This window comes from Pelobates fuscus, chromosome 1, assembly GCF_036172605.1.
Source record: "Pelobates fuscus isolate aPelFus1 chromosome 1, aPelFus1.pri, whole genome shotgun sequence".
NCBI lineage: Eukaryota > Metazoa > Chordata > Amphibia > Anura > Pelobatidae > Pelobates > Pelobates fuscus.
Window position 1 is genome coordinate 7608509 of NC_086317.1, and position 14260 is coordinate 7622768.

General features: G+C 43.5%; 1 protein-coding gene across 5 annotated transcripts in view; it reads left to right on the forward strand.

Moving 5' to 3' along the window:
- The window catches only part of HAO2 (hydroxyacid oxidase 2), a 91598-nt gene that overhangs the window by 20367 nt on the left and 56971 nt on the right, over positions 1 to 14260 (forward strand). For 3 of the 5 annotated variants that reach the window (XM_063446053.1, XM_063446023.1, XM_063446038.1), the window contains exon 2: positions 6189 to 6341. In XM_063446053.1, the coding sequence (XP_063302123.1) occupies positions 6203 to 6341 (139 nt within the window). In that variant the 5' untranslated portion in view covers positions 6189 to 6202. Of the gene's footprint in view, positions 1 to 184; positions 366 to 6188; positions 6342 to 14260 lie in introns of those variants that run through there. The other 2 variants (XM_063446045.1, XM_063446031.1) reach the window with 2 other exon arrangements.

Below are 14260 nucleotides of genomic sequence, written 5' to 3' on the forward strand. Positions count from 1 at the left end.
GTGTTAGTAAACAGAAGCATTTCACTGTTATTTATATATTTCTTGTGTCTTTTATGAATATTTTTATAAATCTCCTAAAGTCGGCATTTCCTGTTCCATTCAGCATTGCAGGGGTTAAATCCCGGCATCACTCTCCATGCCCACATCATAGTACCATGTTTCAAAGCCCCAGCCCTACACAATGCCAGGGGTCAGAGCGGGGTTAATCCTCTACGGCTGTTTGTTCATGGGTGAGTCCGAGCGCAGTGTTGTTGAAGGAACACTATTGGCCGGGTGAAGGTGCCATACAGTGTACTTTGGACCCAGGGGGGTAAAGGTGCCCCTCTCTCTCCCTCAGTCTTGCTGGATCCTGAGCCAATAGGCAGGTGAGTGTCGGTGAATGGTTGGAATTGGCAAGAGAGTTTGTCTAGGCTAGCTGGTGTCATGTCTGCATCCCCGGAGGCAGCGGCGAGGGGCACCGAGGCCTCTGTGTGAGTCACATAACTGCACTCGCTGCAAAACCTCAGAGAGCGAGTGAGAGAGAGAGAGACTGCTGGTTATACAACAGAGCTAGAACAGGGCTTATTCCAGCTTTAAAACGTCAAATTAACTTGTTCCTGTGCAGAGTACGCCAAGCACCTTGCCTGAGAATCAGTTAGCGAACAATTATCTCAAACGTTCTGTCTGTACTGCAGCCAGAGATACAATTATTCTAACAGCAAACTGTCCGATCCCCAAACTCTATTCTGACTGCCTAATCACCAAACACCATAGTCACTGCCTAATCACCAAACTGTCTGTCCGATCCCCAAACTCTATTCTGACTACCTAATCACCAAACACCATAGTCACTGCCTAGTCATCGAACTGTCTGTCCGATCCCCAAACTCTATTCTGACTACCTAATCACCAAACATCATAGTCACTGCCTAGTCATCAAACTGTCTGTCCGATCCCCAAACTCTATTCTGACTGCCTAATCACCAAACACCATAGTCACTGCCTAGTCATCGAACTGTCTGTCCGATCCCCAAACTCTATTCTGACTACCTAATCACCAAACACCATAGTCACTGCCTAGTCATCAAACTGTCTGACCGATCCCCAAACTCTATTCTGACTGCCTAATCACCAAACACCATAGTCACTGCCTAGTCATCGAACTGACCGATCCCCAAACTCTATTCTGACTACCTAATCACCAAACATCATAGTCACTGCCTAGTCATCGAACTGTCTGTCCGATCCCCAAACTCTATTCTGACTACCTAATCACCAAACATCATAGTCACTGCCTAGTCATCGAACTGTCTGTCCGATCCCCAAACTCTATTCTGACTGCCTAATCACCAAACATCATAGTCACTGCCTAGTCATCGAACTGTCTGACCGATCCCCAAACTCTATTCTGTCTACCTAATCACCAAACATCATAGTCACTGCCTAGTCATCGAACTGTCTGTCCGATCCCCAAACTCTATTCTGACTGCCTAATCACCAAACACCATAGTCACTGCCTAGTCATCGAACTGTCTGTCCGATCCCCAAACTCTATTCTGACTGCCTAATCACCAAACACCATAGTCACTGCCTAGTCATCAAACTGTCTGACCGATCCCCAAACTCTATTCTGACTGCCTAATCACCAAACTTTCTGTCCGATCACCAATCTCTTTTCTTACTGTCTAATCACCGTACACTATAATCACTGCCAGATCATCAAACTATGTGTCTAACTGATCACTAAACTTTTCGATCACCAAACTCCATATGGTGTGTCTGATTATTGCGTGAGTGATCACCAATTTCTATGCCTACTTCCTGATTACCAAACTTTCTGCTGTCTGCCCAGCATTGTTACAGAAAGTTTGATGGGCTAAAGTGGACCTTCACTGAGGGCCTACGTAAGGTCTATACTGGAGACTACACAAAATGTATTAATGGCTGGTTCTAACCAATGCCCACCCAGAGCCTATCCAGGTCCTAACCTATAGAACATCCAAAACCTAACCTGGGGTCCGTAAGGCTTTATCCAGGGTCTACACAATATCTCTCCTGGAATCTATACCTGATAAATCTATATCCACCCAGAGTCTATTATGCAGGGATCTGTAAATTATTTAAATAATATTATTTAATAAATCTTCCCCAAGCCTAAAATCCTTTAAGCGATCCCTGTCTACATATCTCAAAACAGAATGCACCTGTCATGGTTAATTATATATCTCTTACCTTTTCTATATAAACTTTTCTATATGTGTTGTGTATTAATATTGTTTTTGTATTTTATTGTACCCGATTGTAACAATGCAATGTTTTGTGAACCCAGGAGATACTTGAAAACGAGAGAAATCTCAATGTATCTTTCCTGTTAAAATATTTAATAAATAAATATTGGGGTTTATTATGAGAGCTGGGTGTAAAAATAACATCATTGAGGTGTTATACGGGAGCTGGGTGTGCAAATAATGTTATTGAGGTGTTATACAGGAGCTGGGTGTGCAAATAACATTATTGAGGTGTTATACGGGAGCTGGGTGTGTAAATAACGTTATTGAGGTGTTATACGGGAGCTGGGTGTGTTAATAACCTTATTGAGGTGTTATACGGGAGCTGGGTGTGTAAATAACGTTATTGAGGTGTTATACGGGAGCTGGGTGTGTTAATAACCTTATTGAGGTGTTATACGGGAGCTGGGTGTGTAAATAACGTTATTGAGGTGTTATACGGGAGCTGGGTGTGTAAATAACGTTATTGAGGTGCTATACAGGGGTTGGGTGTGTAAATAATGTTATTATGGTGTTATACGGGAGCTGGGTGTGTAAATAATGTTATTGAGGTTTATTACAGGAGTTGGGTGTGTAAATCACGTTATTGAGGTGTTATACGGGAGCTGGGTGTGTAAATAACGTTATTGAGGTGTTATACGGGAGCTGGGTGTGTAAATAATGTTATTGAGGTGTTATACCTTAATGTGTAAATAATGTTACTGAGGTGTTATAAAGGATCTGGGTATGTAAATAACGTTATTGAGGTGTTATACGGTAGCTGGGTGTGTAAATAACGTTATTGAGGTTTATTACGGGAGTTGGGTGTGTAAATAACATTATTGAGGTGCTATACAGGGGTTGGGTGTGTAAATAATGTTATTATGGTGTTATACGGGAGCTGGGTGTGTTAATAACCTTATTGTTATACGGGAGCTGGGTGTGTTAATAACCTTATTGAGGTGTTATACGGGAGCTGGGTGTGTAAATAACGTTATGGAGGTGTTATACGGGAGCTGGGTGTGTAAATAACGTTATTGAGGTGTTATACGGGAGCTGGGTGTGTAAATAACGTTATTGAGGTGTTATACGGGAGCTGGGTGTGTAAATAACGTTATGGAGGTGTTATACGGGAGCTGGGTGTGTAAATAACGTTATTGAGGTGTTATACGGGAGCTGGGTGTGTAAATAACGTTATAGAGGTGTTATACGGGAGCTGGGTGTGTAAATAACGTTATTGAGGTGTTATACGGGAGTTGGGTGTGTAAATAATTTTATTGAGGTTTATTACAGGAGTTGGGTGTGTAAATAACGTTATTGAGGTGTTATATGGGAGCTTGGTGTGTAAATAACGTTATTGAGGAGTTAAACGGGAGCTGGTTGTGTAAATAACGTTATTGAGGTGTTATACGGGAGCTGGGTGTGTAAATAACGTTATTGAGGAGTTATACGGGAGCTGGGTGTGTAAATAACGTTATTGAGGAGTTATACGGGAGCTGGGAGTGTAAATAATGTTATTGAGGTTTATTACGGGAGCTGGGAGTGTAAATAATGTTATTGAGGTTTATTACGGGAGCTGGGTGTGTAAATAACGTTATTGAGGTTTATTACGGGAGCTGGGTATGTGGAAGTAATGATATATGTCAGATTTATATATTTCATCTGTACATTAGATTAGAGTACAATTTGTGAAGTCACAGCAGTAATGTTTGTTTTTGGTACTTGGTTTCATATCTCACACAGGGCAGTAATTAGCACATCATGTGTTCAGGGCACACCTCCTGAAATCTCAAATGGATAAAGAGGGACACTTTGTTATTCGGGATGGGAGAGGGATAGGGGTCCAGGGGCGGGGCTGTTCTGAGTGTGAGCATCTGACATGGGGTGGGGCTGTTCTAGGTGTGAGTAGGGGTGACCATGTGTGGGGCTTAGTGAGTGTGAGTAGAGTGTGGCCATTGGGTATGTCTGTACCAAGTGTGAGCGGGGGTGTGGCCAGGGGCGGGGCTGTACTAAGTGTAAGCGGGGGTGTGGCCAGGGGCGGGGCTGTACTAAGTGTGGGTGGGGGTGTGATCAGGGGCGGGGCAGTACTAAGTGTGAGTGGGGGGGTGGCCAGGGGCGGGGCAGTACTAAGTGTGAGCGGGGGTGTGGCCAGGGGCAGGGCTGTACTAAGTGTGGGTGGGGGTGTGGTCAGGGGCGGGGCAGTACTAAGTGTGAGTGGGGGTGACCATGGGTGGGGCTTAGTGAGTGTGAGTAGAGTGTGGCCATTGGGTATGTCTGTACCAAGTGTGAGTGGGGGTGTGGCCAGGGGCGGGGCTGTACTAAGTGTGAGCGGGGGTGTGGCCAGGGGCGGGGCTGTACTAAGTGTGGGCGGGGTGTGGTCAGGGGCGGGGCAGTACTAAGTGTGAGTTGGGGGTGGCCAGGGGCAGGGCTGTACTAAGTGTGAGCGGGGGTGTGGCCAGGGGCGGGGCAGTACTAAATGTGAGTGAGGGTGTGGCCATGAGGTAGGTCTGTACCAAGTGTGAGTGTGGGTGTGGCCAGGGGCAGGGCTGTAGTAAGTGTGAGTGGGGGTGTGGCCAGGGGCTGGGCTGTACTGAGTGTGAGTGGGGGTCATTGTGACACACAGGTACTTTTTGTTGTGGTTATATAACTCATTGTGTGACCTGAGTCTGCTCTTTCTAGAATCAAAGCCGGATGTTACATAGGGATTTATGTACATCCTGCATGCGATTAAACAAAGATTCTGCAATAATGGATGGGTGAATGTATTGTATCATTAACACAAACACACTTCAAGATCGCTGATTGTATTAAATTCGTTCTTTCTTCTTCCTTCTGTGTCTTTTTCCAGTTGATTGATATATATAGGTCTTTTGTATATATAGTCTTGGGTCAAAGGCTCGCTACATTAATATATGTCTAACTCTAGCCATGTAAGGACAGGACCCCCAATCCACATTCCAGACCTCTCATACAAGAAAACCTTGTGACTTATTGATACAATCTGTTACTAATGTCAATCCAGAAAACATAGAACATGCGATATTCTGCACTGATACACATTAAACACTCAAATAATCAACAGAATGTACCAAAATGTGTCAGGTAGGCTGTAAATCAAACCGTAAAAATCATAATAAAATTCATTCTAATTCCAGGTTGTAAAACTGCAAAAATGTGGAAACGTCCAAGGGGGTGAATACTTGTGGAAGGAAGGCAGTGTATTTGTCTGTGTGTTTTTTTTTGCCAGTAAGCGTTATTGCTGTGTTTTCATTGGTTAAACCTTCCAGGGAATTAAAAACTGTAAGCGTGCAGTAACAATGGGTACTGAGCGATCATATTCTCACAATTCCTTGCCTGTGGGTTAGCTTCCAAATGGCGTACACACTGGGAATTATGGGAAATTTTATTCATTTGCATGAAATGCCTTGCTGTGCTTTTTGCAGCTGATGCTATATGGTGGCCTCCATTGCTGCACAGTATTACAGAGTTTGAAGGTAAATGCAGAAGCAGAACTAACAGACATAACCGTGGTACATCCAGCATAAATTACATTTTTATAACATAGCAAATTCTCCCAAGACACCTAGATAACTTTGCAGTACCCTCTCTTTTCATGTCGATCCATTCAGAGTCTATACAGTGACTGCCGTGTTCCTCTGTATAATGTATTTACTACCTCTATATAATGTATGTGTAATGCATGCCTCTCTCACTAGAGTGACTCTCATGACTCTCTCAGTATAGTGCATGCCTCTCTCACTATAGTGCATGCCCCCCAGTATAGTGCATGCCCACCCAGTTTAGTGCATGACTCTCTCAGTATAGTGCATGACTCTCTCACTATAGTGCATGCACCCCCAGTATAGTGCATGCCTCTCTCACTATAGTGGACTCTATCAGTAAAGTGTGTCTTTCGCCATATAACTGTGTTGTTCCTTTTAGGTCGGGGCAGGGGGATGCCGAAATGTCCCTTATTTGCCTGTCAGACTTTGAAGCCTACGCTAAAGATCATTTGCCAAAAGCCACCTGGGAATATTATGCGGCTGGAGCAGATGAATGCTGTACGCGGGACGACAATCTGCTCGCATACAAACGGTAAAATGTCCTTTTATTTTCAGATATCCGCCATTTCTTTCAGTGTGATTAGCCAAAACCTGGGGCTTGCGGAACAATAGTTTTTTTCTGTTATAAAAATAACTAAAGTGTTTTTTTGTTTTTTCCCACTAAATTAAAGGAACAGTATAGTGTCGGGAATACAAACGTGTATTCCTAACACTATAGACCTAATAGCGCCCATTTAGGTCCTCTGTCCCCGAGTCCCCCTGTGGCGAAAATAACCTCGCCACTGTTTTTTGGAGGGGCCTGTTTGCCAGCCTCCTACCCTGTGACTATGGCTCCTGGGTTAACCCCTTGTTGAAAATACTGTTTGTGCCTTTATTTTACTATGTATGGCTACCCTTCGAACTCCCGAAGCGGCACTTCGAATTCCCGAACAACCGCACGAACCAGAGACCACCGTAGAGCTTGTTAACACCTATTAACAACTTGGAACGTTTCTCACTGCAGTGTTCTAATTGTTTGTCTGGGTGTCCGCAATTCCTATGGACAACCACGAGGTGGCGGACATCTTGTTCGCATGAACCCATGCAGCGGTGTTTGGGTATGAATCTCATGGATCTAAAATCAGACACAGAAACTCCCGAACACCGCTGGACTTCCATCATCGCCTGCGTTCGGTTCTATACAACTTAGAAAGGCACTGTTCGGTGAGATTATTCATCTGAATGAAGGGAACAAGCTCCATCCAGGGTAAGACTATTGACTCGTTGTCAAACTACCGAACTAGACTGGCCGCAAGCCCTGATTCTCTGGAACTGTTTTCGGCATGGTGCCATGCTTGCGGTCGGTCAAATAAATGACTTCCATAGAATTCCTGAACTGATCTTGGTGATGTTTGGATATGTTAATCACCCAGATCAGGACTATCAGAGTATGTAATATTTGTGGGGATGTTATGTGTTTTTGGGGTACTTTTGGGGTTTTGTAAAATATGTGTTTTTCTGCCTGGAGATAATTGAGTTAATACAGTATCTGACTCAATTATCTCCCAGGCAGAGGGGAGAGATTGTATGCTATGTGTGGGAGTGTCGTGCCTTGTAACCTTATTGTTATTGGTCTGTGACATTGTAAATCAGTCTCATAGTTACATAGCTGAAAAGAGACTTGCGTCCATCAAGTTCAGCCTTCCTCACATTTGTTTTTGCTGTTGATCCAAAAGAAGGCAAAAAACCCAGTCTGAAGTGCTTCCAATTTTGCAACAAACTAGGAAAAAATCCCTTCTTGACCCCAAAATAGCAGTCAGATGTCTCCTTGGATCAAGCAGCTATTACCCCACTAATTAGAAATTATATCCCTGTATGTTGTTTTTTCCAAGTATTTATCCAACTGCAGTTTAAACATCTGTATAGACTCTGACAAAACCACCTCTTCAGGCAGAGAATTCCATATCCTTATTGCTTTTACTGTAAAAAAAACCCTTTTCTTTGCCTTAGATGAAATCTCCTTTCTTCCAGCCTAAATGTGTGACCTCGTGTCCTATGTATAGCCCTGTTTATGAATTGATTTCCAGATAATGGTTTGTACTGGCCCCAAATATATTTGTATAATGTTATCATATCCCTTCTGAGGCGCCGTTTTTCCAAACTAAAGAGATTTCAATTTTTTGAATTTTTTCTAAAATGCTCCATTCCTTTTATAAATTTTGTAGCTCGTCTCTGCACTTTTTCTAGTGCCATGATATCTTTCTTTAGAACAGGTGCCCAAAATTGCACAGCATATTTAAAGTGTGGTCTTGCCAGCGATTTATAAAGAGGCAAAATTCTCTACGTTAAGAATAAGGTCAATGTGGGTGTACCCCTTGCATGGGAATTGTCATATAAGGCCAAGCGTGGCACCATTAAAAGCAGTTCCTCTTAACCCTGCAACATAGAGCATTGTGTGGAGGGGACAGCTATATTAACTCTGGGGACTGCTATACTCATTATACTCCCCTGGGTTCTAATCACTTGCTCTCATAAGAGCTGTTCCTGCTACACTCTCTGGAAGTTGGATCCTGGTCTTGGGTCCAGGGTGGGTGGAGGACGGCGAGACCCAAGCCAAACTGCGGCGGCTAAGGGGCTACAGTGTTTATGGTGTCGGGTTGCCAGGCGGTCCATCACACCCCCATTTAAAAGGTGTTTTACTTATCCTTTTTTTTTTAGTGCTCCTCACGGCTGACCCTGCCCAACTACGCCTCCTTGGCTGAGATTATCAGATTTGATGATATCAGCCAATCCAATTCTTTCCCATTGGAAAGCATTTGGAGGCAATTGCACATGCACGTCAAAATGCCAAGCTGCACCAATCAGCATCTCCTCATAGAGATACATTGAATCAATTAACCTCTATGGGAAAGTCCATACAGTGGGTGGAGACGCTGAACGTAGGTGCAGCACTGACCAAGGAAGCCCCTCTAGTAGCCATCTGAGTGTCTTTTTCTGAAAAGGCAGTGTTTACATTAAATAGTCTGCAGGGACAGGCAGTAGACCGAACGAATACATTAATTGGGGCAGTCCCCTTAGTCATGTTAGCTAAAGGTATGCAAGAGGTAAAATTAGCTCAGGATTTCAAGTGTGTCTATGGAGTGAAACTAACCCTCCCTCTAACTTTCCCCCTCCTTTTTCTCTCTTTTTCTTTTTTCTACCAATCCCTTTCCGTCTTAGCGGTCAAACAACCAATGGTACTGATGACGACAAAGCTTCTCACGGTACAACCTTTGCAGCTGACGTATTAATTGATGCTAAACCCATAACGTAGCGCTACCTGATGTACCTTTTACATGTATAATATAACGTATTTCTATGCAAGTGATTCATAACTACAAGTTGCACTACGTCATATCATGCACCCTTGATATACCTGTACCATGTTAAATGTGAGCATGCTGGCACCAGGGTGTTCGATGCCTGGCACATGAGATGCTTACTAATAGGCCCTTTGCCTTTTTATAACCGTTATGTTTAATTTACCCACCCAGGGATGGGGTTGGAAGGAGGGAGCACAGGGAAATCTGGCCCAAGGCAGCCATTTTAGTCCTCTCAATTAGGTTAGTTAAAGATATGCAAGATGCAAAATAAGTTCACAGTTTCAAGTGAGTCACTGGAGTGAACCCCCCCCCTCCCCCCTCCCCCCCCCCCCTCCAACCCCTTTTGTTTCTATGTAACGTTTCTATCTTAGCGGTTAACCAGAGTTGAGGTACAAATTAGGCCTCCTTAGGAGAAGGACGAAAGCAGGGGTGTGCAGGCCTCTTATTGCACAAATCCTAAAATTGTAGAATTAAACGGAGCTACACCTAAAACGCAGCTTTACGAGATATACCTACTACACGCACAATGAACACACACTGTAAAATAATAACACAAAGGCTAAATACGCAATGTGTACCACAGATTGTACCCTGCTATAACCTGCAATCAGTGTTGTACCTTTTCCATGTAATATATTGTACCTGCTGGTACTAAATGTATACGATGTCTAGCACATGTGATACGAACTAACATGTACATTGCTTTTCTGTAACCGCTATGCTTATTTTAACAAAGGATTCAATAAAAAAAAATTATAAATGTAAAAAAACAAGAAAGAACAAATACATTAAGCTGTATATTATACATTAAGCTATATGCTATACATTAAGCTGTATACTATACATTAAGCTACATACTATACATTAAGCTGTATGCTATACATTAAGCTGTATATTATACATTAAGCTATATGCAGGGCCGGATTAAGAGCACACTGGGCCTGGTGCTGACAATTATGATGGGCCTAATTACGGAATCTTATTGACCAAAAACACTAAAACAGTCATACCTCCCAAGCGTCATGTATCTGATAGAGATGGTGCTGGAGGGAAACTCATAGGATGCGGCTATAAGAAAACACATACTCTATTCTAATCTCTCTCTAATTTTTGCTTTCATCTTTCAAGTAAATCCATAACCCCTAACAGCAGTGTCCAGTGAAGCAGGAAGTCAATGGGCGGGGTAAAAGGTGGGCCACTGGTGCGAATCACGTGACCAGACCTGCCAAAAGGGGAGAACATGCCCAAAAAGGGGGCATGCCTGTCCAAAGAATTTGAAGGACAGCCTGGCATGAATGCATGTCAGGCTGCCCGCCAATCCTGCAGGCTTTCCAACTAAGGGCATACTATGCAGGCAGCACCCTAAGCTTGACATAAATGCGTCTAATGATGTGCTCACTCCATGCTTTCTAAGGACTGTCCCCTAGCACTCACATGTCCACTTGTCTCCTTACCTTCTTACTAGCAGGCAGAAGTTCCTGGTATATAGTCTGAAACAGAGAAAAGGTGTATGTAGTGAGTGTAGAAGAAAGGGGACATGCCACAGTGTTAGAGAGACCAGCGTCTGCATTACCTAAACTAATTTTATTGTCAGCCAGTCCACACAAGTTTTGTTCCCATACATCCCTCTTAAGCTTTCAAACTTAAAGGAACACTATAGTCACCATAACAACTACAGCTTATTGTATTTGTTCTGGTAAGTAGAATCATTCCATTCGGGCCTTTTGCAGTAAACACTGTCTTTTCAGAGAAAATAACTCCACTGGCCACTCTTTAGATGGCTGCTAGAGGTGCTTCCTGGGGCAGTACTGCCTAGTGTGCAGCACTGCCATTCAGTGTCTCCACCCTCTACATGCAGACACTGAACTTTCCTCATACAGATGCATTGATTCAATTTATCTTTATGAGGAGATGCTGATTGGAATTGTGCTGGCTCTGCCCCTGATCTTCCTAGTTGACAGTCTCAGCCAATCCTATGGGGAAGTATTGTAATTTGCTCAGACCACCACTTCTGATGATGTTAGCAGACAGTCAGTTCAGAGGCAGAGCCAGCAGCTGCAGACTTGAATACAAGTAATATTTTACTATACTTAGGGAGGCAAGAAGGGGCCAAGGTGGTGGTTTTAACATAATAGGGTCAGAAATACATGATTGCGTTCCTGACCCTATAGTGCTCCTTTAAGCAAGAGTATGTGAAGAGTAGTTAGGGTTGCCACCTTTCTTGGAAAAAAAATACCAGTCTTAATCATTTGTTTAATCACAAGGAGTGACATCAGAGAAAATTCTGTAAAATCACCAACAAACTACTCACAGTTTGATTCTGCTGTATAGATGGATTGCTCCCAGTGTCTCAGTCTCGCAAGTCACCCAGTGTCTCAGTGTCCCTATGTATAACAGTGTCAGTGTCCCCATGTCGCCCAGTCCCCTAGTCTCTGTGTCCCCATTTCTCCCAGTGTCCCAATGTCTCAGTGTGTCCCCATGTCACTAGGATACTGGGGACACTGAGAGACATGGGGACACTGAGAGACATGGGGACACTGAGAGACCCGGGGACATAGAGACATGGGGACACTGAGAGACCCGGGGACATAGAGACATGGGGACACTGAGAGACATGGGGACACTGGGAGACATGGGGACACTGAATCATTTAGGGAAACTGGGAGAAATGGGGACACTGAGACAATAGGGACACAGACACTGGGAGACATGGGGACACTGAAACATTTGGGGACACTAAGACACTAGGGACACAGAGACATGGGAACAGACACTGGGAGACTAGGGGACACTGGGAGACTAGGGGACACTGGGAGACTAGGGGACACTGGGACACTGGCTGGGAGACAGACACTTGGGGACAATGGGAGACATGGGGACAGTTGTGGACATAGACATGGGGACACTGGGACATATAGGGACACTGGGAGACATGGGGACACTAGGCACACTGAGACACGAGGGACACAGACACTGGGAGACATGGGGACACCGAAACATTTAGGGACACTAAGACACTAGGGACACAGACATAGGGACACTGGGAGACATAGGGACACTGGGAGACTAGGGGGACACTGGCTTGGAGACAGACACTTGGAGACACTGGGAGACATGGGGACAGTTCTGGACATAGACATGGGGACACTGGGACATATAGGGACACTGGGACACATGGGGACACTAGGAACACTGAGAGACATGGGACACTGGATGGGGGAAATGGGGACACTGGGAGAAATGGGGACATAGTGTCTCCGTGTCCCAATGTCTCAGTGTCTCCCAATGTCCCTATGGCTCACAGCATCCCCATGTGTCCCCTAGTGTCTCAGTGTCCCCATGTTTTCCAGTGACCCCTACTGGCCGGTGCTGGTATTGCAGAGTAATCTCCATTTATTCTGAGAAAAATACCTGTATTTATACCTGTAATTTGTATTGCCAGTATTACTGCAATACTGGCACGGCCAGGCAGCCTCAAATACCAGTCAGGTGGCAAACCAGTAGAATACCAGTCAGATGGCAAACCTAAGAGTAGTGTGTGTAAAAAAAAAAAAAAAAAAGTTTTTTTTTTTTTTTTTTTTTTAATGGGCCTATTCCATGGGCCTGGGCCTGGAGCTGCAGCTCCATCAGCCCCTATGTTAATCCGGCCCTGGCTATATGCTATACATTAAGCTGTATACTATACATTAAGCTATATGCTATACATTAAGCTATATGCTATACATTAAGCTGTATACTATACATTAAGCTACATACTATACATTAAGCTATATACTATACATTAAGCTGTATGCTATACATTAAGCTGTATATTATACATTAAGCTGTATACTATACATTAAGCTGTATGCTATACATTAAGCTGTATACTATACATTAAGCTACATACTATACATTAAGCTGTATACTATACATTAAGCTATATGCTATACATTAAGCTATATACTATACATTAAGCTGTATGCTATACATTAAGCTGTATACTATACATTAGGCTGTATGCTATACATTAAGCTGTATATTATACATTAAGCTGTATACTGTACATTAAGCTGTATGCTATACATTAAGCTGTATACTATACATTAAGCTGTATGCTATACATTAAGCTGTATATTGTACATTAAGCTGTATGCTATACATTAAGCTGTATACTATACATTAAGCTGTATGCTATACATTAAGCTGTATATTATACATTAAGCTGTATACTATACATTAAGCTGTATGCTATACATTAAGCTCTATACTATACATTAAGCTCTATACTATACATTAAGCTGTATATACTATACATTAAGCTGTATACTATACATTAAGCTGTATATTATACATTAAGCTGTATGCTCAGGGCCGGATTAAGAGCACACTGGGCCTGGTGCTGACAATTATGATGGGCCTAATTACGGAATCTTATTGACCAAAAACACTAAAACAGTCATACCTCCCAAGCGTCATGTATCTGATAGAGATGGTGCTGGAGGGAAACTCATAGGATGCGGCTATAAGAAAACACATACTCTATTCTAATCTCTCTCTAATTTTTGCTTTCATCTTTCAAGTAAATCCATAACCCCTAACAGCAGTGTCCAGTGAAGCAGGAAGTCAATGGGCGGGGTAAAAGGTGGGCCACTGGTGCGAATCACGTGACCAGACCTGCCAAAAGGGGAGAACATGCCCAAAAAGGGGGCATGCCTGTCCAAAGAATTTGAAGGACAGCCTGGCATGAATGCATGTCAGGCTGCCCGCCAATCCTGCAGGCTTTCCAACTAAGGGCATACTATGCAGGCAGCACCCTAAGCTTGACATAAATGCGTCTAATGATGTGCTCACTCCATGCTTTCTAAGGACTGTCCCCTAGCACTCACATGTCCACTTGTCTCCTTACCTTCTTACTAGCAGGCAGAAGTTCCTGGTATATAGTCTGAAACAGAGAAAAGGTGTATGTAGTGAGTGTAGAAGAAAGGGGACATGCCACAGTGTTAGAGAGACCAGCGTCTGCATTACCTAAACTAATTTTATTGTCAGCCAGTCCACACAAGTTTTGTTCCCATACATCCCTCTTAAGCTTTCAAACTTAAAGGAACACTATAGTCACCATAACAACTAC